At 35.7% G+C, this 25097-nt stretch overlaps 1 protein-coding gene across 2 annotated transcripts in view; it reads left to right on the top strand.

Annotated features, from left to right (window-relative positions):
- Window positions 1-25097, top strand: part of USP53 (ubiquitin specific peptidase 53) — a 70517-nt gene that overhangs the window by 1546 nt on the left and 43874 nt on the right. For both annotated transcript variants that reach the window (XM_074273060.1, XM_074273061.1), the window contains exon 2: window positions 13865-14589. In XM_074273060.1, the coding sequence (XP_074129161.1) occupies window positions 14446-14589 (144 nt within the window). In that variant the 5' untranslated portion in view covers window positions 13865-14445. The remainder of the gene's footprint in view (window positions 1-13864; window positions 14590-25097) is intronic.

Raw genomic sequence — 25097 nt, 5'->3', positions numbered from 1 at the left:
GGCTTATTTAACATTTGAGGAAACTGAGGCAAACAGGGTTAAGTGACTTTGCCCAGGTCATACAGGTAGTCAGTAGGTGAGTGTGAAATTTGGACTGAAGAAGAGGAATCTTCATAACTCTGAGCTGGGCATTAAATATATTGCCACCAGATCTGAGAACACTAGCTGTGATCTTAGGCAAATTTTTGACTCATGTTCCTTCCTTGTAAAATGGTGATAATAATGTACCTCACAGGGTAGTTGTAAGGCTCAAATGATAGGATACCTACTAAGCACTATAGAAATGATTATATTTTTTTATTATGATATACTGTTACTACTATTACCCGTGATTACCCGACCACCTCAACATCTTCTGTTGACCACCACTGTATATTACTACTTCCATTACAACACCTTTAAGTGCCCCAGGCAGATGCTAATTTACAGACCCACATTGGAAATTCTTTATGCTATAAACTCACAAGTCTAAATCTTCGTTCTTCAAATGTGTAGATTGTTTTACAAGTAAATGCGCTAGTTCATCTAAATCTTCTCTTGCTTTTGAATAATCAGAGCTAGCATTTATTTAGCTCTTCCACTTTTGCAAGCACTTGACTCAAAACAACCCTGGGAAAAGAATACTCTTAGATGAATATATGTTATATAATATATATCCTCTTTTTGCAAGATTTGGAAGCTGATCTTGAGAGCATTTACCTTCCAGATTTGTCCTGGAACACAGTTAAGTAAATTTTTGAGGCTAGATTTGAACCCAGTTCTTCCTGACTTGAAGTGAAGTACATATATTTTATTCACTCAGCTGCTTCGTTTGTGAAATTTTCCTATTCATCTTTTTCTGGAGTATTAATATGCTATTCTGTTCACCATTCCCCAGTCTTTGGGCTTTTTTAATCTCTCCACTTCATTGCTGCCACAAAAAGAGCTGTGATGGAGATTTTGGAGTATATGGGACCTTTCTTTCAGCCTTGTCTTCATTGGTGGGGAGGGGAGAGGTAACAACACAACACAGCACCGTTGCACAAAACTCAAATGTTTAACCAAATCTAATAATCTTATTTTCCATCTTTTTCAATTTTTTTTCAGTTGATAGTGCTTAGTCAGATCAATGTTCATTTTTAAAAATTTTTCTCAGCTAATTAAATGAAAATAATGCACTATTTACCTTCATTTATAAACAGGCCATTTTAAATAGACAAATACTTGTGTAGGTAGGGGGAAACACTTGATTGATTATTTTTAGTTGTAGATAAAAATGTTTTTTCACACATTTGATAATAGAATATTGGTTATTCTTGAAATGACTTACCCAGAAACCCTTTTTCTAATCACCTTACTTATGTTCTAGAGGCCATCATTGCTTCTTGACTGGACTATTCTCCTAATTGATTTCCTCTGACTAGCCTCTTTTTGATTCATTTTTCCACCTAGTTCTGGGAGCAGTCTTTCTAAAGCCCAGATCTGACCATGTCCCTTCCCTGTTGATGAACTTTTGGTGGCCTCTTTACTTGCCTTTAGAATAAAATAAGCCTTTGCTTGTCATTTGAGGCCCTTTGTCCAGTCTGGCTCCAGCAGCCCTTTATAACATCTTTGACATTACTCTTCTAGACTTCAATCACACTGACTGCCTTGCTCTCCCTTTTCTGTCTCCAGCCAGACTCTCCTGAGCCTATGCCTGGAAAACATTGCCATCTCACCTGGGCCATTAATGAACCTTATTTGCTGGAAAGGCTTAACTCTGGCTCTGCTCCCCTCCTTAGATTATACTGACTCTCCCCAATCCCAACCTCAGCTGTTAGCCATCTCTACCTTCTCATTGTATTCAGTTTCCTTATCTGCATGACAGGGTCTCTCTTTCTCTGCCCAGTTATATTTTATGCTTCTTGAGAACAGGGACTTTTCCCAGTGGTCCTTATGCCTTACCCAGAACTGGCATGTGCTTGTTGATTTGAATGTACTTTGTTAGTAAATGCTCTTTTGAGCGGATTTTTTTTTCTTTAATAAAATAATTGTGTTTAGGATTTTTCCTTCTCATCCCCCAAAGTCTTTGTTCTTTTGCTTGGTATATAAATCTAATTTAGGAAAGACTTTTCTAGTGATAAGCTCTTCAAAAGCACTTTCTTCAAATTAACTTATTTCACTTAAAGAAAATTATCTGAGGTATTGTGATTTATAAAGCAAGAGTTGGTGTAATTGATAACCAGATCTTATACAGGTAAATATATGTTTTAGCTTTGAGTAATATCCAGGAATAAAATCCAAAGGACCCAGATGGTTTCCAAATTTTTATAGCAAAAACTTAATTTTCTTTCAATTAAAATTTGTGCTGATTTATTTTATGAGAATGTAAACAGTTTATTTGTTGCAGATATGGGCTTGTTGAAATAATTTGGGATGTGTTTGGGGCAAGAATTGACTCAACTAAAAGTTTTTCTTCTAAGATATAATATAGAGCAATTTCTTAGTGTCTTCCTTTTAAAGAAGTGCAGTTACTGAAATACTGAACTGGTTTCATGTATGAGAGGCACTTGTAAAACATTTCCATCTCATGTATCTGCCTCAGTGATCATGAAAAATCATTTAGCTTACAGCATTAAGCATTTTGTGGTCTGGTATGAAGTAGACCTGGCATTATAGTATGTGACTCTGGTGCTCAGTCCTATACTGTGCCCATTTAGGTCCCTCCTCCTCTTTGGTTGGAGTCTCTGGATTCTTGGAGGTGTGTATTGTCCATAACAGGACTTTGAATATCAAACTTGATCTGTTTGTGGTTGGACCCAATTTCATAAATCGGTCATTATAGACTTATTGGTGCTGGTGTGTGTGTATTTTTGGTTTGGATATGCCATATTACTCTTCTAGAAAATAGCATTTTATTGTGTATATAATTAATAGAAGTATTTTCTGGACCCATTGTGTATAGATTGTTTCTTTAAAATTCTAAATAATATGCTTTTAAAAGCAGTCTACTCTATAGCAAATTGTTTATTTTAGTATCAGAGATTTTTTTATAAGACATATCCTCTGTAAATATAAATGTATCCAGTGAAATGCTCAGGAATCATAACCTCCAACTTAATCCTCCAACTTCCAGGATTCACATTGTCTATGGAAGCCAAGTTTCTGTGCATTCTAGTTCCTAGAACTGGACATAATTTGTGCCTCTGTGTGGGGGCTAGACTGGGGTTCTTCTGGAGTACAATGTGGAGGTTAAAGCATGCTAACCCACCATAAACTGAAAGGCCAGATAGGTTTGGGGAGGGGCTGGAAGCAGAGGGTGGAATAATAAGGAGCAGCTTTGTGTATGAAGATTCTGAGGGAGGAAGCTTTAAAAAGGGGTTAGTTATTGGCTTGGTAGAGAGCAGTTGGGTAAGGAACTGTGGTCTGAGAAGTAGGATTGTTATTGAAATAGACTATAGACCACCTAGACAGAGGAGGACAAAACAGGTGTTCTGGGGAAATATGCCATAAAAGGTAGTAAAGAAAGGGGACTTTAGTTAGCTTGGCTTCTTTAGGACATTCATTTCCTTTCATCTCTGTTTTTCCCTTCTTCACCCCAGTTTCTGCCTCCCTTTTCTAATTTCTTAATTTGCCTTTCTAGAAGGGAAGCTCTATTCTGATTCTTATTAGTGACAGAGCAGGAATTGTTTGTCAGAAGCAAGTTCTGGGAATAGCAAAACAATAACAAATTTGAGACTAGATTCCTTAAGAATCCTATGCTGCCAAATCTCTGACTAACCTGATGGTGGTAAGGGAAGATGAAGACAAAAAAAAAGCCTTACTTTCATTTATTTATTTATTCGTTTATTCATTCACTTATTTTTCTGAGGAAGTTGGAGTTAAGTGACTTGCTTTTAGGAAGTGTTAAGTGTCTGAGACCAGATTTGAACTCAGGTCCTCCTGACTTCAGGGCTGGTGCTCTATCCACTGTGCCACCTAGCTTGCCCCCTGTATTTTTTTTTTGTTGTTGTTGTCATGTGAGCTGACTAGAAGTTTGGATAGATAGAATATGTTTTTTCTTCTTTTAGCAGTGTAATACCCCTGTTGCCTTCTTGAGACATATGTATGTGTGTGTGTGTGTGTGTGTGTGTGTTTATGAGTGATCATCCAAATTCATTTTTTTTTGGGGGGGGGGAGGAACTACTAGGTTTCTGAGTTGGCATAGAACTTTGTAATCTTTTGAAAATAACTTGTTAAATGGTTTAATTGTTTATTTATTTGCAACATTTATACTTTTCACCCTTGCATGTGAAGAATTTCCCAAACAAAATACAATTCAGCAAAGCCCCTCCTTTGCATATATTAGGGATACAAAAATGAAAATGGTACAGGTGCTTTCCCAGTGGAGTGAGGAAAGCCAAGGGAGAGAATTTGGATTTGGAAAAAAAAGAAAGAAAGAAAGAAAATTTAATTTAAACTATCTCTCCATTCCCTGCTTGGGAGTAGAAGATACTTCCACAGATAGAGAAGAAAAGTGGGCCTAGAATGGAATGAATATGTTCAGGTATTAGTGTTTTCTTAGAAATTGAAGTATGTGAATTTTTTTTTTATTTTAATAAGTGCAGTGGTGAATCCTTTGATAAAGTTTCTTTTCCTAAGCTTCCCTTTTCTAAAATTAAAGTTTTTATAAGTAAGCATTTTCTTAAATCAGCCACAGTTGTAGAAGAATGAGTTTCAAAAAGGAAATTATTTCCACCGTTGAGAATAGATAACATTTCTTCTTTGTTGTTTCTTTAAAGAGCCAAAGTGTTTTTCTTGAGTAAATTATTAACAAGATTTTTATTGTTTTACACTGAGGAACTGAAATCCCAGCCAGATTAGTATTTCTGGTGGAAAGGGAATACATTCCTTTAAGAAGAGTTATATGAACATGAATTGATTTAACATAATAAAGATTTTACTCTAGTGATACCTAGATAATAGGTTTCATGCTGGTGGTGCCAAGGTTTGGTAACTCTTCCCTACATTCTCCATTACATATGGATCTCTGCATTTGGCTTTCACCTAAGTTGGGTTTGTCCTGGCTCACTTTTAAAAAGAAGGCCTGTGGGATACTGCCCTGTTCTCACTATCTTTGCCCCTGCCACTATTAGGGTAGTGTTAAAAGACTCCAGATGGTGTGTCAGCCCCAGGATTTACGTCAACTGAGAGGTTCTTGTTAATGGAAGTGTCTAAGTACTGCTTTTACTAAAAACTCCCCCCCTAAAAAGACATATTGGCCATTTGTCCCAGCTTTGAGAGTTGACATATTCTTAAAAACTTGTCTAGAAATATATTGTTGCAAGTCAAAGCCTTAATTTGAACAGGGCCTAGTCCAGCTGCAGCCTTCCTCTGAGGACTGTGGTAGCCTCTGGGGAGTCAATGAACAAGAGGGATGGGAGAGAACCTTCAGCTTGGAGAGGGAGGCTGGCTTCTGCAAGACAGTGCATTTCCCTTAAGCTTATTTGTTATCTTTGTTCAGTCTAAATATTTGGGGGTTTTGTTGTCTTGTGTTTCTGTCTGTTAGAGAAATTCAATTATATGTAATCTTAATTTATTTTTTTGTAAAGCTTTTTATTTTCAAAAATGCATGGATAATTTTCAACATTCACCCTTGCAAAATCTTGTATTCCAATTTTTTTCTCCCTCCCTTCTCTCTGCCCCATCCCTAAATAGCAAGTACTCCAGTATATATTAAATATGTGCAATTTTTCTATACATATTTCCACATTTATCATGCTGCACAAGAAAAGTCAGATTGAAAAAAAGGGAAAGAAAAGAGAAAGAAAACAAAATGCAAGCAAACTGCAACAACAGCAAAAAAGTGAAAATACTATGTTGTGATCCACACTCAGTCCCTACAGTTCTCTCTCTGGGTGCAGGTGGCTCTATCACAAGATCATTGGAACTGGCTTGCCCTGATTTAATTTTTTTTTTAGTTGTAGCTTTTTATTTACAAGACATATGCATGGGTAATTTTTCAACATTGACCCTTGCAAAATCTTCTGTTCTAACTTTTCCCCTCCTCCCCCTTACCCCCTCCTCTAGATGGCATATAGACCAATACATGTTAAATATGTTAAAGAATATGTTAAATATAATATGTGTATACACATTTATACAGTTATCTTGCAGAAGAAAAATCAGATTTAGAAATAGGTAAAAATAACCAGAGAAAAAAAATAAAAATTCAAGCGGACAAAAACAGGAGTGGAAATGCTATGTTGTAGTCCATACTTATTTCCCATAGTTCTTTCGCTGATGTAGCTGGTTCTCTTCATTATTGAACAATTGGAACTGATTTGGTTCATTTCATTATTGAAGAGAGCCACATCCATCAGAATTGATCATCATATAGTCCTGCTCATTTCACTCAGCATCAGTTCATTTAAGTCTCTCCAGGCCTTTCTGAAGTCATCCCGCTGGTCATTTCTTACAGAACAATAATATTCCATAACATTCATATACCACAACTTATTTAACCATTCTCCAATTGATGGGCATCCATTCAATTTCCAGTTTCTGGCCACTACAAAAAGGACTGCCACAAACATTTTTGCACATATGGGTCCCTTTCACTTCTTTCAGATCTCTTTGGGATATAAGCCCAGTAGTAGCACTGCTGGATCAAAGAGTATACACATTTTGATAACTTTTTGAGCATAGTTCCAAATTGCTCCCCAGAATGATTGGATCCATTCACAACTCCTCCAACAATGTATCAATATCCCAGTTTTCCACAATCTCCTCCAACATTCATTATTATCTTTTCCTGTCATCCTAGCCAATTTGAGAGGTATCTCAGAGTTGTCTTAATTTGCATTTCTTTGCTCAATAATGATTTGGAGCATCTCTTCATATGGCTAGACCCTGATTTAATTTTTAAAGAGTTAAGTAGCCAAATTCGCTTCATTTGCCCTTAATAGGAAATTATTAGTAGTTAAATGCCAAGTCAATGTTATCATGGGTAAATCTTAAATTTTTTTTTTCCCAATGTCAAATTGATTGTTAATGTGAAAATGTAATTTTATTATAATGTTTTTGTTTATAGTTTTATATTCATTTTTAACACTTAAATTATTTCATCCTATTGGTGACAATGTGATTATTATAATGTTTTTGTTTATAGTTTTATATTCATTTTTAACATTTAAATTATTTCATTCTATTGGTGACAATGTGATTGAAAAAGTTTTCATTTATCATATCGTATGTAGTGTGGGTAGGTACAGTGGAAAGGCTGGAGATGCTAATCAGAGGGCTTGGGTTCAAATCTCCCTCTAATACTACCTGTACAACTTTGGGGAAATTATTTCAATCTCTCTAGCCTTTAGTTTCCTCATCTAGTCAGAAGGACCTGAGTTCAAAAGTGGCCTCAGATACCTATTAGCTGTGTGACTAAACAAGTCACTTAACCCTGATTGCTTCAAAAACAAAACAACAACAACAACAAAACAACATAGTGAACTCAATTCAATGCACTTAAAATGTTACTGAACTTAATTAAAATTTGATTTACATAGATCTTTCAGGAGTACATAAGTATAGCCAAATACTAAATACTAAAGCACCTCTGCAATGTTAGGTTTTTTTGTTTTATGTGTAGATATCACATAGTCATATTGCTAGTTTTTATTTTTTTTAATTAAATAACTTTTTATTTTCAAAATATATGCAAAGATATCTTTCAACATTCAGCCTTGCAAAACTTTGTGTTCCAAGTTTTTCTCCTTCCCCTTCCTCCTCCCTCTCTTCTAGATAGCAAGAAATCCAATATATGTTAAAAATATGTGCAATTCTTCTATACATATTTCCACAATTATCATGCTGCATAAGAAAAATCAAATTATAAGGGAAAAAAAATAAGAAAACAAAAAGCAAGCAAACAACAATGAAAAAGGTGAAAATACTATGTTTACTATGTTGTGATCCACATTCCGTCCCCATAGTCTTCTTTCTTGATGCAGATCGATCTCTCCACAAGATTATTGAAATTAGTGTGAATCACCTCATTATTGAAAAGAGCCAAGTCTATCATGATTAATCATCACATAATCTTGTTATTGCTGTATATAATATTCTCTTGGTTCTACTTCATTTAGCATCAGTTCATGCAAGTCTCTCCAGGCCTTTCTAAAATCATCTTGCTGATTGTTTCTTATAGACATGCTCCATGACATTCATTTACCATAACTTATTCAGCTATTCTCCAATTGATGGGTATCTACTCAGTTTTTAGTTCCTTGCCACTACAAAAAGTGCTGCTTACAAACATTTGCACTGTTCCTTTTCCCTTTTTTGTGTGATTTCTTTGGGAGATACTGTTGCTAATGGTTTTTAGAAGAAATTTTTAAAATTTGGAATCTGGTCACTGAGAAACTTATATTAATTAAAAAAAAAACAACTAGATGAAAGTTGTTTGTTTTTTTTTTTCCCCCTGTTTACACAGTTCATCCAGCAGCATTTATTACCTAGTGTATTAGGCATTTAATGGAATGTTAAAGAACTGGAAATAGAACATATCTATAGAAAACTAAATATGAAGTAGATGCAAAGTAATTCTGCCTTGTAGGGTGGCAGCAGTGGGTTGTGAAGCAGAAGGATATGCATCTTGAAGGAACTGCTAGAATTTTCCCTGAACTGAATTTTTAAGAATTTTGACTTTAATAAGTATCTGTTTAAACTGGGTATTCCCATATACAAAGTAGATAAAATATTGCACACAAAACCACAAATCTCTGTTATGTAACATCTTTTAAAGTTTTAAGTCTGTAATTCAGCATGCAACTTTCAAAGATGTTTGGCTTGTCTGTGATTCTGGCCTTTCTTCTAATCTCTTTAATGCATTTTTCAAAAGTACTTCAATGACCCATTTTCTTGGGAGAAGGAGTTACATGAACTATATTACTCTAGTTTCCTTCCCCCATCAGAGAAAAAACCCTTGTAACAAATATGCAGGTTAAGCAAAACGATTCTCATAACTGGAAATGTATTTCTTAGTCTACATCTTGAGCCTATCTATATTACCTATCTGACAAGAGGGAAGTAGCATTCTTCATCAGTAGTCCTCTACTAACTCATTGCCTTAATCAGAGTAGTTAAATCTTTCACAGTTAGTTCATTTTATAATATGTTATAATATAAATCATTTGCCTAGTTCTGTTCACTTCATTCAGTATCAGTTCATGCAAGTCTCTTAGGTTTATCTGGAACCATCTCTTTTGTCATTTCTTATGGTACAATAATGTTATATTACATTGAAATATATATATATATATATATGTATATATGTACACAACCACAATACATTGAGCACTTAGTCCACTACCAAAAACCCTCCAAAACCAAAACTACTTTCATTTATTTTTTACATATGGGTCTTTTCCCTCTCTTTTCATCTTTGTGGGAATTGGACCAATGGAATAGCTGGGTCAGAAATCTGCAGTTTAGTGACTTGGGGAATAGTTCAAATTTCCTTTCAGAATGTTTGTACCAGTTCACAGCTTCAACAGCACTGTGCTGGTGATGTTTGCTTGGTTTTTTGCGGCCCCTCCCACAGCTCTCATTTTCTTTTTTTTTTTTTCTTTTTTTTATTTTGTATTCTCTGCCTATTTGACTGGCGTGAGATATGGAACGACAGAGTTGCTTTAATTTGCATGTCTCTAATTGCTTGTGGTTTGGATCATTTATCCCAGGTGGTTGCTGTTAGCTTGTATTTCTTTCAACACTACAAGTTATATCCATTGACCATTTATTGAGTATGGCTCTTAAACATCTTGGTGCTAAGGTTTTTTTTCCCCCTCCAAATATAGGTTTCTCTTGTAATTTTAACTGTTGATTTTTATTGTGCAAAAGCTTTTCAGTTTTATGGAACCCAAATTATTCAGTTATGTTCGGCTATGCAACTAATTTTATCTTTATATGTATACCTTTTTTTTTTTTTTGAAGGTTATAACTCTTCCTCATCCACAGTTGTGAAAAGTATTTCTTTTTCTTTCAATTTGTTTATGAGTTGACTTTTTATCTAAATCATGTTTTCATTTATTTTTGCTGAAATTTGAAGGAAGTTACAGTTTCTAAAGCTGGAAGGGAACAGTCAGGTCAGAGGCACACAGATATGGAAGATAGTACTGTATATAAAGAACAGGAAGTTGATCAGTTTGGCCGGATCATAGAGTACATGTTAGATAACAGTGTGCAACAAACCTTGAAAAATGGGAAAATCAGATTGGAAAAGGCTTTGAAAGCCAACCTTATCAAGCAAGGATATGATGTGGTGAGACTTCAGCTTTAGGAAGAATTCTTCTGCAACTGTGGGCAGGATGGATTGGAGATTTGAGGCAAGGAAAGCAATTCTAAAACAATTGCAGAAGTCCAGGCTAGAGGATATGCACACCTGAACTAGGAGGGAGGATGATGATCATATATGGATAAAGAAGAGAAGATCAATGACATTGTAGAAGTAGAATTAATATATTACATCAGGAAACTGTCCTTGATCTGTGTGCTCCAGGTGTGGAGGGTAAAGAAGAGGCCAGTGTGATTTTTGACATCATGAATCTGGGTGAGTTGAAAGGATTGTCATATCCAAACCAGAATTGGAGCCAATTGGAAGAGGGAAGGTCTGGGATAAAACAATGAGTTGTATTTTAGACATGTTGCATTTGAGATACCCAGGGGACATTGAGTGGAGACAAGCAGTTAGCAAGCATTAATGAAATGCTTTCTCTGTGGCACCAGGGATATGACAAGTACAGAGAATGAAATAATTCCTACTCAGAGCAGTTTGCAGTTTAATGGAGATAAGCTATAGAAATGTATATATGGCACAAGTTAAAAATAGATACATACACATACAAAGTAGTCGATAATTTGGGGAGGGCAGGGCACTAGTAGCTGAGGAATCAAGAAAGGTTTTATATTAAAGATGGTGCTTGAGTTTCATCTTGAAGGAAGAAAGAGGGCTTCTTTTAAGGTAGAAGTAAGAAATGTATTTCAGACATGGGGGGACAACTAGCTAGTGCAGAGACACAAATATCAGAGACAGCATGTTGTGTGTGATAAACAGACAAGGCCAGTTTGACTGAAATAGAATTCAAGAATATGAGAGATTGAAAGGATAGGTTGCATCCATTGTGAAGAGCTTTAAAAATTAAAAAGAAAGTCTTATATTTTATCTTAATAGGAATATTAAGTAATAGGAAGCCAGTGGAATTTATTGAATAGGGAGGTGTGCCATAGTTAGATCTGTGATTAAGGAAGGTTATTTAGACAGAAGAGTGTCATTAGAGTGCTTTAGAGAAGCAAGAAGACCAAGTAGGAAGAGGCTCTTGAAATAATTTGGAGAACTGAAAGTTCTCCAGCTATTTGAGTAGAGAAAAAGGGTTGAATTCAAGAGATAGAGAAACATCAGAATTTTGCAATTGATTGGAAATGAGGGGTGAGCAGAAGCCAGGGATAATGCCAAGGGATTTAATCTAGGATAAAATAAAGATGATGGTGTCTTCACAAGAAAAAAAGGGAAATTTGGGAGAAGAGAGATTTTGAGGGGAAAACATAATAATGACACCTGTTTTGAGATTGATTTTGAGATGTCTTCTGGACATTAGCATCTTATTTGAAATGGCAATTTGTCATTTGTGACTGAGCTCAGTACAGTGACTTAAATATGTGTGTCTAAAAGTATTAGAACTTCATAATTTGGCAAAGCAATTCAATGAAAAGGCCAAAAAGTAGTATACAAAGATATGAGGATAGGAAATAGAAGCAGCAGATGTAGATAACTTTTCCCAAAGAGTTTGATCCACAAAGGAAGGAGAAAGGTGGTATTATAGTTTGAGGGGGTGCTAAAATTTAATGAATTAGTTGAGGAGAACTTGGGCCTGTTTGAAAGCAGATAAGAAGACATAAGGATATATGGAAATGTTGAAGATTCAGTGGGGATGAGGAATGATTAAGAATGCCATCAGATAGTGAAGACTGGGCTGAGCATGAAATCAAAAGCATATGTTAGGGGAAGGGTTGACAAAAGTCACTTTGTCAGAATGGTGAAAGGAATATTGAATGAGAGATAATATAATGAGGTTTTGAGACTAAAAGCGAAGAGGGTACTCTTGTCAAATGACAATGAGGGATCGGTGGTCAGTCAAGAAAGAGTAAAAGTATTGGTATGTAACTAGTGGGCTTAAATTGAGGTTGTACAATAGAAATATATAATAGACCCATATGTTTGTAGCCAGTGTGCTTGCATGATTTCCTCTTGAAGAATTTAGTAGTATGAAAGATAGGGAAGTAGGAAGATGGTAGAGATTATATAAGGTTGGCTTTAAAAAGGAACAAGTGGTAATAATACAAGAAGGCAAAGAATTTTGGAATAGAGGACAGTGTGTAAAATTGAACTGGTTAACAGTAGAGGCAAGATTTTGAAAACAGAAAAGTGAGACCCCAAGACAGGCTAGTGCATACATAGCCTTGGAAGGGGAAATGGAAGGATAGGAGGCTATGGTGAGGCAGAAAAGTTTCAGAGTTGGGTACAAGTAGAATATTAGAACAGAAGGATGAATAAAAAATATGAACATCCCTTTAAGAGTGGAATAGGTCAAGAAATCATGGGAATTGCAGCTGATTCCCATTGGGAAATTCATTTGACAGTACTTTTTTTTTTTTTTAATGGTCTAGAGTTTTTTATTTTTTAAATATGCGTAGCTTTCAATATTCACCCTTGTAAAACCTTGTGTTCCAATTTTTTTTCTCCTTTCCCCCCCACCTCTTCCTTTAAACAGCAAATAATCCAATATATGTTAAACATGTGCAATTCTTCTATACATATTTCCACAGTCATGCTGCACAAGAAAAATCAGATCAAAAAGAAAAAAAAAAGAGAAAAAACAAAAAGCAAGCAAACAACATTAAAAAGTGAAAATATTATGTTGTGATTCACATTTAATGCTCAAAGTTCTCACTCGTGGCTCTCTTCATCACAAGACCATCGGAACTAGCCAGAATCACTTCACTGTTGAAAAGAGCCACGCCCACCAGAATTGATCATCATATAATCTTGTTACTATGTATAATGTTCTCTTGGTTCTACTCACTTCACTTAGCATCAGTTCATTTAAGTCTCTCCAGGCCTTTCTGAAATCATCCTGCTTATCTTTTCTTATAGAATAATAATATTCCATAACATTCATATACTATAACTTATTCAGCCACTTTCCAGCTGATGGGCATCCACTCAATTTTCAGTTCCTTGCCACTACAAAAAGGGCTGCTACAAACATTTTTGCACATGTGGGTCCTTTTCCCTTTTTTATGATCTCTTTGAGATATAGATCTAGTAGAAAACGGCTGGATCAGATATGCACAGTTTGGTAGCCTTTTGAGCATAGTGACGACACTATCTGAGCCAATTTGAATTTAGGTCTTCCAACTTCAGGCCCAAAGCCCTATCCACTGAGCCATCTGGCTGCCTTATTCTGATAACTATTTAAGACTAAACTGCAGAGAAAATGCCAAGCAGCCTTAGGAAAAGGGTGTTTTTTGTTGTTGTTTTAACCAAACTAGTGAATCATAGGTTCAGTCATGATGCTTATTTTTAATGCCCTTTGATATTATCATAATGACATACATTGTTTTTTCCAATAAAACTTTGTTTTAAACCTCGAAAGCTTGAAGTAGATAGTGAATAAGATTGTTATTAAAATATTTCTGTTTGGAATGAAGTACATTTTCATTTTTACAAAAACATTTAAATACCATTTTTAGGTTTTTTTTGGCTTTTTTTTTTTCTTCAGTTCTGCATTTAGGTTTTGCTATATTAATTAGAATTTTCTAGTGGTTAATGTTTACTTGCATGTAAATGCTTTTATTTTTTGCTTTCTTGCAGATTGACCACCAATGATGCGAAACATGGCCTTGTTGAAGACATTTTCATGTATAAGAGACAGACTCTTCTTTCCCAAAAGAAAAACACAAGTAAAATAGATGACCAAATGAATGATGTTGAACTAGAATTTTAGATGTCAAAATGTCCATTTTTTTGACATTTTATAAGATAAGCAGATTGTGTTTTTACGAAGATCTGTTTTGAGATATGCCTTTTAGCAGTTCTTTCCTAAATATTCTCCATTTGGAATCACTTGAATTTTGTAGTGATTTTCTTTTTTTAAGACATAGTCCTCTGTGAGGCCCTGTTTTCTGCTTAAGGGCCTGCTTTTAATTTTTTAAATTTTTTAGAGCCTTCATGTTTCATGGGCTTTGTTAGAAGATTGGAAAGGTGCCTTGATGTGAAAGTCACAGAATCAAGAAAGACATTAACTTGGAAGCTCCAAAGGAAAAGGATATTGGACTAGTCAATCAGACTGTTTTGAATTTAAGCGGACCAGTTAAGACCTTACCTATTTCATCTTTGGAGATAGTGTCGAGAAATAGATTGCTCACCTTCTACACATACAAATTAATTGAAACATGGCATGGGTGAAGTTCTTACGGAAACCTGGGGGCAACCTGGGAAAAGTTTACCAGCCTGGAAGTATGTTATCACTAGCCCCTACCAAGGGCTTATTAAATGAACCAGGACAAAACAGTTGTTTTCTAAACAGTGCTGTCCAGGTAAGTCTTTATCAATTCTTTCTGTAGTAGGAGGGTATGTAATTCTTTTTTTTTTTTTTTTTAGCAGTTGGTCCCAGTTTTAATTTTGTTTTAAAATGCTGAACATCTGCTAATTATTCAGAGTCAGGAATGAATCAATTAGTCTATCATCAGTTAACAACAACAAAAACAAGATGCCTTATGAAATAATGAGCAACTGCTTGTTATTCTATGCTGCATATTCTGAAGATCTCTACTTTCTCCAATTACTCTGTTACCAGGTTTGGAATTAGTAAAATGGAGGCCTTACAACTTTGGAGTAGCATGAACTTGCCATTTCACTGATTTTTAAAGAAACTTTTGAAAATCAACTCATTTTAGCTATGTGACTTTGGATGAGACATTTTCTCTTTCTGAGTGTCAGTTTCCTGGAAATTAACAGAAATGAACTAGATCATATGGATATATATATATATATATCCATATATATATCCATATATACACACACATATATGTGTGTGTATGTATATATATATATTATATTGAAAGATACCATTCTCTATTTATATATGTATGTGTATATATATATATGCATACACACAGACATACACATACATACACCCACACACACCCTTCTCTCAGCTCTAATGTTCTATATTCTAAGTCTACACTACACTTCTCTAGCTCTGATAATCTGTATTCTAAGGGCCCTCCCACCTCTGCCATTATCTGTTTGTAAGGGCCCTTCCATCTCTGATATTCTCTTGTTCTAAGGGTCAGGAGGGTATGTAATTCTTTAAAGTCTTACTATAATTTTAAGCTTTAGTAACTTTTTTTTTTTTTTTCCTGAAGCAATTGGGGTTAAGTGACTTGCCCAGAATCACACAGCTAAGAAGTGTTAAGTGACTGAGACTCTTTTAACCCTTACATTCCTGACTTCAGGGCTGGTGCTCTATCCACTTTTAATAACTTTTAATAATAAACTGGGTTCTCCTCTAGATAAATTTTTATTATTAAAATTTTCAAAGTTATGAAATTCCCAAAGAAATTGTCAAAGCTATTAATAATAATAATATTAAATAAATTAATAAAGCTTAAAACTGCCCCCAAACTTTATTTTTTGCATGTTTAAATAATTAGCAAGAAAAGCCATGGTTATTGTTTTTTTAAGCATAAATTAAGGATGAAGATTTTATTGATTGAAATGACCTTCTCTGTACGTTTTCTCTTTGGTGCTTCTGCTGTTTCTACTTAGATTAGTGTCATTACTTCCTCTGCTGATATAGTTTGCAACTTGTCCATAACTTAGTAAATTTACTTTGAGAATTTCTATAGCCAAAAAAATCAGATTTATTGAAGAGTCTTTGCCAGTTTTGTGCAGTTCCACTATAAAGCTTTCCAATCTGAAAGAACCTGAAAGAGAGCTTGTGCTCCTTGATATGTGGACATTTCAGGGCCACCCTGGTGTCAAGAGAAGCATCAGAAGAAAGAAGAGGTAAATGTGCATTTACTAAACATTTACTAAGGCTTCACTCACTGTGTGACCCTGGACAAATCACTTCTTTTGCCTTAATTTCTTTATCTGTCAAATGAGCTGGAGAAGGAAATGGCTAACCACTCCATTGTCTTTGCCAAGAAAACTCCAAATAGGGTCCTGAAGAGTCTGACACTATGGCAAAACAAAGCTCTGAGGATGCAGATAGAAAAGGTAGACAATCCTTACCCTCAGGGACTCACATTCTGTGGGGAAACATGGAAAGTTTCAGCTGCATTTTAGTTGGAAAGGACAGAGGGTCTTTCTGGGATAGTGGCAAAGCTGATGGTGCTTCCTTTTCTTTTATGTCATTTTCACTGAAAATCAAAGCCATTTCTGCTACCAAATCATTGGACAGTGCTATAGTCTGGTAACAAAAACCTTCTTTTCTGGGTCTCCTGGAACTGGTATGATATTCCTTGCAGAAGCAGTAGTCGGGGAGCATGCCCCCAGGATCCACTGTTTCCCAGGACAATGGCTAAGGACCCTGGGCTATTTCCTAGCCTATTTCCCAGGCTCTTGGGCTCACTTCTTATACTGTATCCATTAGGATCTATTAGGGGAATTTGTATTTAAGTGCTGGTTTGCCATGTTATTATATATATATTTCCTATCTCTTCCTCTGGATGCCTGCCCAGTGTGTGGCACTTTGTGGAGATGTCTGCCCTCTTATCTTCAGGAGCCTTCTCCCCAGATGATGATTGTGATAGTTGTGAGGAATGAGCTGGAAGCAGTACCAGAAATCTGTAAGGGCTGCCTCTTCTCCCAGGGTTTTTGTGCTCAGTTGATCATTGGTTGTGACTAGTCATGATGAGACAGGTGGCCTTATCCACAGTGGTTTCTCCCCTTGATTGGCAAAGGAATTAGGCTGGAAGCAGATCTGAGGTTTGGGGCTTTCCCAAAGCTTATTGGGTTCAGGATCCGAGGCTTTCTCCATCAGGATCTGAAAGGAAATGATGATCAAAGTGGGGCTGGAGTGTGTTCCTATCTCTTTGCCTTGGTGTCACTGGTTGCTTCAAGTTTGATTGAAGGAAGCTAGTGGAAGGTTTTTTAAGAGGAAGAATCAAATATCTGAAAGCATCACTCAAACATTTTTATTAATAACTTTAAAAAATATCACATTTCTTCATTTTTAAGTTTATCCATTTTCTCTCCCTAGGAAAAAAATTGTTTGTAACAAAAGATAATAAAAAGGGAAAAAGGAAAAAGGCAGCAGTTCAGCACAACTCAGAGAAACTGAATGGTGTCCAAATCAGGCATTATAGTCACACATTCTTGGTTCATCTTTTCCTTCTTTCTTTTTGCAGTGTAGTCATTGTGTTTAGTATCTCTTTATTTCACTTTCCTTTGGTTCACATAAAATGTACTTCTCCTTTGCTGAGTCTTCATATTCATTTTTTCTTAGGGCACAAAAATGTTCTCCTGATTATAATTTGATTAGCCATTCCCCAAGAGCATTGATTTTCTTGACTGTCATAGGAGGAGTTCTGGATACTAGGATGAGAGCTTTCTGTCCTTGAATCTCTTTGGGGTAATTACCTAAGAATAGCTAGTTTAAAGATAATGGATAGTCATTTTTTTTTAAACAATCTAACTTATTTTTCTAGAACAGCTAGACCAATTTATTCGTAATTCCAGAACAGTTTTTGTGTGCTTATTTTTTCACATCTCTAAAATTGATTATTTCCAATCTTTTGTTATTTTTGCCAACTTGCTGGGTAGAAGGTAAAGTGTCAGAGGTTTTCTTTTTAAATTTGCATTTTTTATTAGTGGAGTTATCACATTCTTTCATACATTTATTAATTTTTAATGTTTTCTTTTTAAAGTTTTTTTTAATTTAAACATTTTGTCAAATGTTTAGCACATTGCCTGGTATATAGTAGGTGCTTAATAAATACCTTTTCTCTTTCCTTCCCTTTCCTTTTGCATAATGGACCTTGCTCTTACATTTAGTGTTATTTCCCCATAATTAGCAGAAACTTATTGGAGATACTTAAGGCAGTAATACTTTTCCTTGTATTAAATGCAAACTTTTATTTTATGATTACCTCCATCTTTGTGGCCCCACTCAATATTGTCCCTTTACAGTTAGACAAAGGTCATTAGACATCTTCTATTTAAATTGTTTTATTCTCTTTTTGACCTTATTCAGGATTTTCTTGGCTAAGCCATTTCCTTCTTCAGCTCATGTAACCAATGAGGAAACTCAAGTATGCAGGATTGAGTGACTTAACCAGGATCACACAGTTTATAAATGTTTGAAGCCAAATTTGAACTTGGGAAGATGAGCCTAGCTCCCTAGCTACCTTAAACTATTGTAGTTCTCATTGCCTGGAAATCTTTAACTTGTGACTCAAATGGTTTAATGAGATTTCAGAAGGGGAGGTGTAATGATGTAAATCTATAATCTCCATTCTAACTGTATGTCATTGAAGATCTATGTTGCTGGAGATTTTGTTCCATTATCTTTGTGGTTGAGTGAAAACTAACAGTCTTTTAAAACAATGACTTTTGCATCCAGAGAGGTCATTGACCCAATTAATTGCTTACTGAATCTTATCTTTCAGTTTACAATTAAGACTGCCCCTCTCTCAAATTACCTTGTATTACATATGTACATGTTTCTCCTTAGTGAAATTGTGCTGAGTGCTCTGGATAGAAGTGGAGAATCAGTCTCTTGAAAGTCTATTCTCTTGAAAATCATACCTTGATTAACTCCTTGCCTGCAGGCTTTTTGTCCTTGTATTCCTAATGTGTGGCACACAGTGGGTGCTGCCTTGCTGTGAGTTTGGTGGCAAGTTTTGTGTGTGTGTGTGTGTGTACATGTATGTACACGCCTGTGTGACAGGATGGATCACCCCCCTATGTTTCCTACTGCTTCAGCTGCTATCTCTGTCCTGTTCCCTGTACCTCCCATCATGAGGGATATAAATATATGAGAAATGGAATATTTCAGCTGGACCCCAACATACAGTGTTCATTTAGTAATGAATATATTAAGAAACACTTCAGAGGATGCCTATTTCTTCCTCCGCACCCCCCATTTCCAAATTTAGTTATGGGTAAACTTTGCAGCAGTGATTCATGAATCTGACTATTGGAAAACAACCATTAAATAGGAAGAGCCCTTTTTTGGGCAACTTTTGTTTATATCTGTGAAAATGAGGCTATTCCTGTGCTGTCCCATTGGTGGAATGTGAATGCTGAAGAAGCAAACAAGGAAATATAATGAACTTGCTAAACTCTTTGAAAAAACAGTGTATGTATTTAACATGTATTGGTCTACCTGCCATCTGGGGGAGAGAGTGGGGGGAAAGAGGAGAAAAATTGGAACAAAAGGTTTTGCAATTATCAGTGCTGAAAAATTACCCATGCATATATCTTGTAAATAAAAAGCTATAATTAAAAGAAAAAGAGAAAAAATAATGTATGCAATCAAATGAAAAGAAATTGGGGGATTTAAAACCTAGTCTTCTGGAAGATTTTTTTTTTTTTCCTTGGGGAAGGGTGTTACTTGGGAATCTTCTTACCCTAGTTGTACAATGTTCCAGTTAGAAAAAAAGGACAAAAGATAGCACCTATGATTATTAGTTTTCCAGCTTGACCTATCCTGGCCATCAATGCTAAAAGTGGAAAATCTAGAAAGACAGAAATATTGGCCTTGATGATCATCACCATAGAAGTGATGAAAAATAGTTGGGACAAGATAACCCAGAAACTGTTTTCATCATCAAATATTTTTTTTCTTTGTCAAGCAGAGAGCTAGCAGTCAAGGACAACAGTGATTTGGAAAATAAACACATTTGTAAAATATGACAGAGGAGAATGGCAAAAAGTTACCAATAGTATCACTTCGTAAAAGCAAACAGTAGCAAAAAAAAAAAAAAAAAAAAAGTAAACAGTAGCAGTGGGAACCAGTCTCTAGAGAATTTGGTGTGAGAGAAAAGGGAGCTTGGCTATCTTTGTTCTTGGACAAAAAAAAGGAACAAGAGTTTTGAGCATGTATGTAATCAGTTTTTACAATCGGTGACTGTGGAACCTTAGCATTTGTTACCCTCTATCTCCTCAGTCTCCAATAAGCAATAATAAAATTGCCATGGATTAGGAAGAGCAGCTGGACCATATCAAAGACATACATGTGAAAGGAATTTGGGCTATGGGTGGCCCAATAATGAAAGCATGAAGGGGAGGAATTGTTTGATTAAACGCTCTGGGAGAGAAAGACATAGGATATAGGAAAGATCATGAATTACATTGTTTTATATATATATGTATATATGCATGCCCACACATGTAAGCATACACACTTTCCCCAAAGATGGTTTCATGGAGTTTATTTGTGCAGGGTTTAAAAGGGATTCCATAGAGATGGTCAGCCTTCCATATGCATTTATTTATAAATGATGTTGTGTTGATAGCAATAGCCCTGAAACATTACAGGATTTCTTCTATGACAACCAAGATTACTTGAAAAATAAACTTAAGCAATCGATATTAATCGATATTAAAAAAAAAAACAAAAAACAAAAAAACAAAAAAAACAATGTATGGAAAATGCCTTTTGGCCAGACTGATATATATTGAATGCTTATTTAATCCATTAAGATAATATCTCATTATACATATCTGGAACAAACCCTAAAGACCTGAATTTGGTTCAGAATTAAGAAAAAAGAAAAGGGTAAGTATGTTTATATTTGGGAAAAGGTACTGAGCCCTGACAAGCCAACCTGTATTTTAAAAACAGGTATACTTGGGGCAGCTAGGTGGCACAGTGGATAGAGCACCAGCCTTGAATTCAGGAGGACCCGAGTTCAAATCTGGTCTCAGACACTTAACACTTCCTAGCTGTGTGACCCTGGGCAAGTCACTTAACCCCAGCCTCAAAAAAAAAAAAAAAAAAAAAAGAAAAGAAAAGAAAAAAAGAAAAACAGGTATACTTTAAACAAGGTAAGGCTCTGAATCATAGGTCAACAGAGCTTTCAAAGAATCAAAGTTTGGGGATCCAAAGTACAGTGGAGAGGTGATGAGTGAACTCAAATTGGCTGCTACATATTTGCTATGATCACCCATGCACAATAGTATTAAATAATGGCTCATATCCCAGTATTACACTAGCCCGTGGCCAGTTGTAGGTAATAAGCCTCTGACCTGGCGCTATTGGATCTCAGATAAAGTGTACTATCGTGGGCTCATTCTTGAATCTTTTGTAGCTTCTTAACTGGCTCTGTCAGAGACAACCTCATTAGGATGTGGCATCAGGATATACTTGAGGCATGTTGTTTTGTTTCACTTTTTTATATTTGGGGCTTGTCTTCTTATCTTGTATCTCCTTCAGAGACTGCCTATGCAGATGGTATATCTGTATTGCAGACCCAATATTTACTCACTTGTGAATGAATCTCCTTAAACTGCTCAGCTTTCCTTGTTTTTTTTACATTGACTTATTTGCTTTGGTGTTGAATATCTGATATGACTTCATAGAACATTATTAGGCTAGAGGAAACCTTAACATCATCTAGTCTAGTACTCTCATTTTACAGAGGAAGAAATTGATGATATATGAGATCACACAGGTGGCAAGAATTTTAAACCCAGATTGCTGGATTTAAATCATCTCTCAGTCACAACACTCTATAGAATTTGAAGGCTCTTATTGATTATCTAGTAGAAGTCTTATCTAAAGACAACCTGTCTGAAAGCACAATTCTCTCTGTAACACATGGAAAGCCTGCATAGGTGAAGAAAAAAAGGGGTGAGAGTGTGGAGGAGCAGTATAATACTACATTGACAAAACATACTTAAGTGAGAAAATAAACATAGTGGAGGATATTTCTGTCGACATTCATCTTCTGTTTTAAAACTTCCAAGGAGGGGCAGCTAGGCAGTGAAGTGGATAGAGCACTAGCCCCTGAAGTCAGGAGGACCCGGAGTTCAAATCTGATCTCAGACACTTAGCACCTCCTAGCTGTGTGATCCTGGACAAGTCAACCCCAATTGCCTCAGCCAAAAAAACAAAACAAAGCAAAACAAAAAAAACCTTCCAAGGAGAGAGAACCTACACACTTTGGAGGAAGCCCATTTCATTTTGGGCTAGAGTTAATTACTAGGAAATATTTAAAAAAAAAAATCTCGTATTTTTATGTTACAAATATTCACAGATTACCCCACTCCATAAGGCATCTTACAACAAAGTCTCACAGTTAAGTAACACTAACAATATAACAACGACCCCATCTGAAAGTATACAAAATTCCACAGCTATTACAACCATTAGCTATTAGCATCTTATTAAAAATCTATTTGCTCTCCCTCCCACTTTTCCACTTTCCCCCCTATGGAAAAAGAGGAAAGAAAAATATGATCTGCTAACAAGTGTATGCAGTCAAGTAACGTGTGTGTGTGTGTGTGTGTGTGTGTGTGTGTGTGTGAGAGAGAGAGAGAGAGAGAGAGAATCTGAGCCCTAAATGTATTTTGACCTATTGATTTGGAGATGTATAAGTAATACATTTGATTATTCATCCTCTGGAATCAAGAATAATCCTGGGTCTGATCAGCACTTCTTAGGGCTTTCAAAGTTTTGTTTATAGTACTCTTAGAGTATTCATTTTTCCCCTGGTTCTGTGCATTTCAGTTTATAAAAGTCTTCAAATAATTACTTTTTAAAAAATACTGACATAGTGTCAAAATGTTTGTGGCAGCCCTTTTTGTAGTGGCTAGAAACTGGAAAATGAATGGATGCCCAACAGTTGGAGAATGGTTGGGTAAATTATGGTATATGAATGTTATGGAATATTATTGTTCTGTAAGAAATGACCAGCAGGAGGAATACAGAGAGGCTTGGAGAGACTTACATCAACTAATGCTGAGTGAAATAAGCAGAACTAGGAAATCATTATACACTTCAACAACAATACTATATGAAGATATATTCTGATGGAAGTGGATATCTTCCAATTCCAATTGATCAATGATGGACAGAATCAGCTACACCCAGAGAAGGAACACTGGGAAATGAGTGTAAACTGTTAGCATTATTTTTGTCTTTCTCCCCAGGTTATTTTTACCTTCCGAATCCAGTTCTTCCTTTACAACAACAACAACAAAATTCGGTTCTGCACATATATATTATACCTAAGATATACTATAACATAGTTAATATGTATGGGAATGCCTGCCATCTAGGGGAGGGGGTGGAAGAAGGAGGGGAAAAATTCCGAACAGAAGGAGTACAAGGGAGATCTGCTGCCTCAACTCAATCTCTCGGCCAGATTCTTCTTCCTGTAGAGAGCCACCAACTCTGACCTAGAGTAGACTCCTCTCTCTTGATCAATGTTGCTTCTTTTATCCTCCCAGAGAATGAGCGTGGAATAACTCAGGGGCTTCTGGGAAAAAAATACTTTAACCAATGAACTTGCTCCTCTTAAACATTTAAGCTCCTCCCCAGGAGTTCAAAAGAGTAAAACTCCCGTTAAAGGCCAGAGCTAGAGAATTGTTAAGTACCCACCTAGCACTTAGTAAGAACCTAATATCTCATTATCTCATTAGCACTTAGTAAGAACCTAAAAAATCAATGTTGTAAAAAATTACCTATACATATATACTGTCAAAAAAAAGTTATAATTACAAAATTAATTTAAAAAAATACTGACATAGCACAAATTTTTCTTTTCATACAAATCTTATGCCACAGAAGTTCTTTACTATATTAATTTACCAAAACTATTAAGTCATTATCAATTGATTGGCTTACCTTTAGTTTCTAGAGTATTTTCTTTATTAATATTTTTATATGTAAAAGACTTTTTTCTGTTTGATCATTTTGGGGTTTGAGTCCAGCTTTAACAATTTCCAGAATGGTTGAATTCTTTCCTGAGTCCATTAACTGTGCATCATTGTACTTTATTTGTTGTTTTACTTTTTTGCATCTTTCAGTGTGATTAGTGGGAGGTGGGATTTCAGAATTGCTTTAATTTGCATTTCTCTACTTATTTATCTTTTAGAGCAGTGTTTCCTTTTGGCTATGGATAGCTTGGGTTTCTTTCTCTTGTACTGCTTCTTTATCTATCCCTTTATCTATGGGGAATAGCCTTATTCTTAGATATGAATGAGTTTCTTATATATCATGGAAATTAGACCTTTATCAAAGAAACTTAACTGTAGTCACTGGAACCCCCAGGCCTTTTTCAAACTGTTGTTTAGTTGTAGCTCTCCTATCTTACCTGTGAAGTTAATTTTTGGGATCCAAACATACATTTATTCTTGAATTTACCCCCAGTGCTCTAGCTTTGCTAGATCTTTTTGAAAAGTGTCTTAATGTTAGCTGTCCCTTCCTTGTGCCTTCTGCAGATTTTATAAGCATGCTTTCAAGGCCTTCTTCAAATCTTTGATAAAATGTTAAATAGCAGAGATCCCTAAAGGTACTTCTGACCTGGGCCTACTCTGATGACTTTGGAATCTTTAACTCTTTGAGTCTGTTAAACTACCCTTTTTGTCATCTGCAGTTTTGATGAGCATGCCCTCTAGACCTTCATCCCAGTCTTTGGTGACACTTCTCTTTAATTCTTGAGACTGGTCATTCAAACAGTACCAAGTCTACTCTATTTTCACCTACCCTATTCTAAGCTCTAATCTCTCCAGTTTTTCCCCCAAGAAATGATAGGAAAAGCTTTAGCAAATGCTTCCCTAAAAGCTAGGTAAACTATACCTATAAAATATACCTATTTTCTGACTAAATGCCCAAAGTTGAATCTTTGAGAAAGGCAGCTAAATCTTGGGAAAAGTAGAGATCTGTGAGGGAGTAGCATACATTCTTGGCTTGAAGTGTAGGAAGGGTGTGGAGATAGGGATGGAATGATGGGTTTGGCAAATAGCTAATTGGCCCCCTTGGCTGGAAGAAAATTCTTGTAAAGGAAAGTGATCTGGGAGTTGGAGTCTGTATGTGATGGGGGCAATTAAGTTCCTGACTGAGGACTTTTACATTTTATCTTGGGAG

Source organism: Sminthopsis crassicaudata, chromosome 6, assembly GCF_048593235.1.
Source record: "Sminthopsis crassicaudata isolate SCR6 chromosome 6, ASM4859323v1, whole genome shotgun sequence".
Taxonomy (NCBI): Eukaryota; Metazoa; Chordata; class Mammalia; order Dasyuromorphia; family Dasyuridae; genus Sminthopsis; species Sminthopsis crassicaudata.
This window is presented reverse-complemented; position numbering and strand designations above follow the sequence as displayed.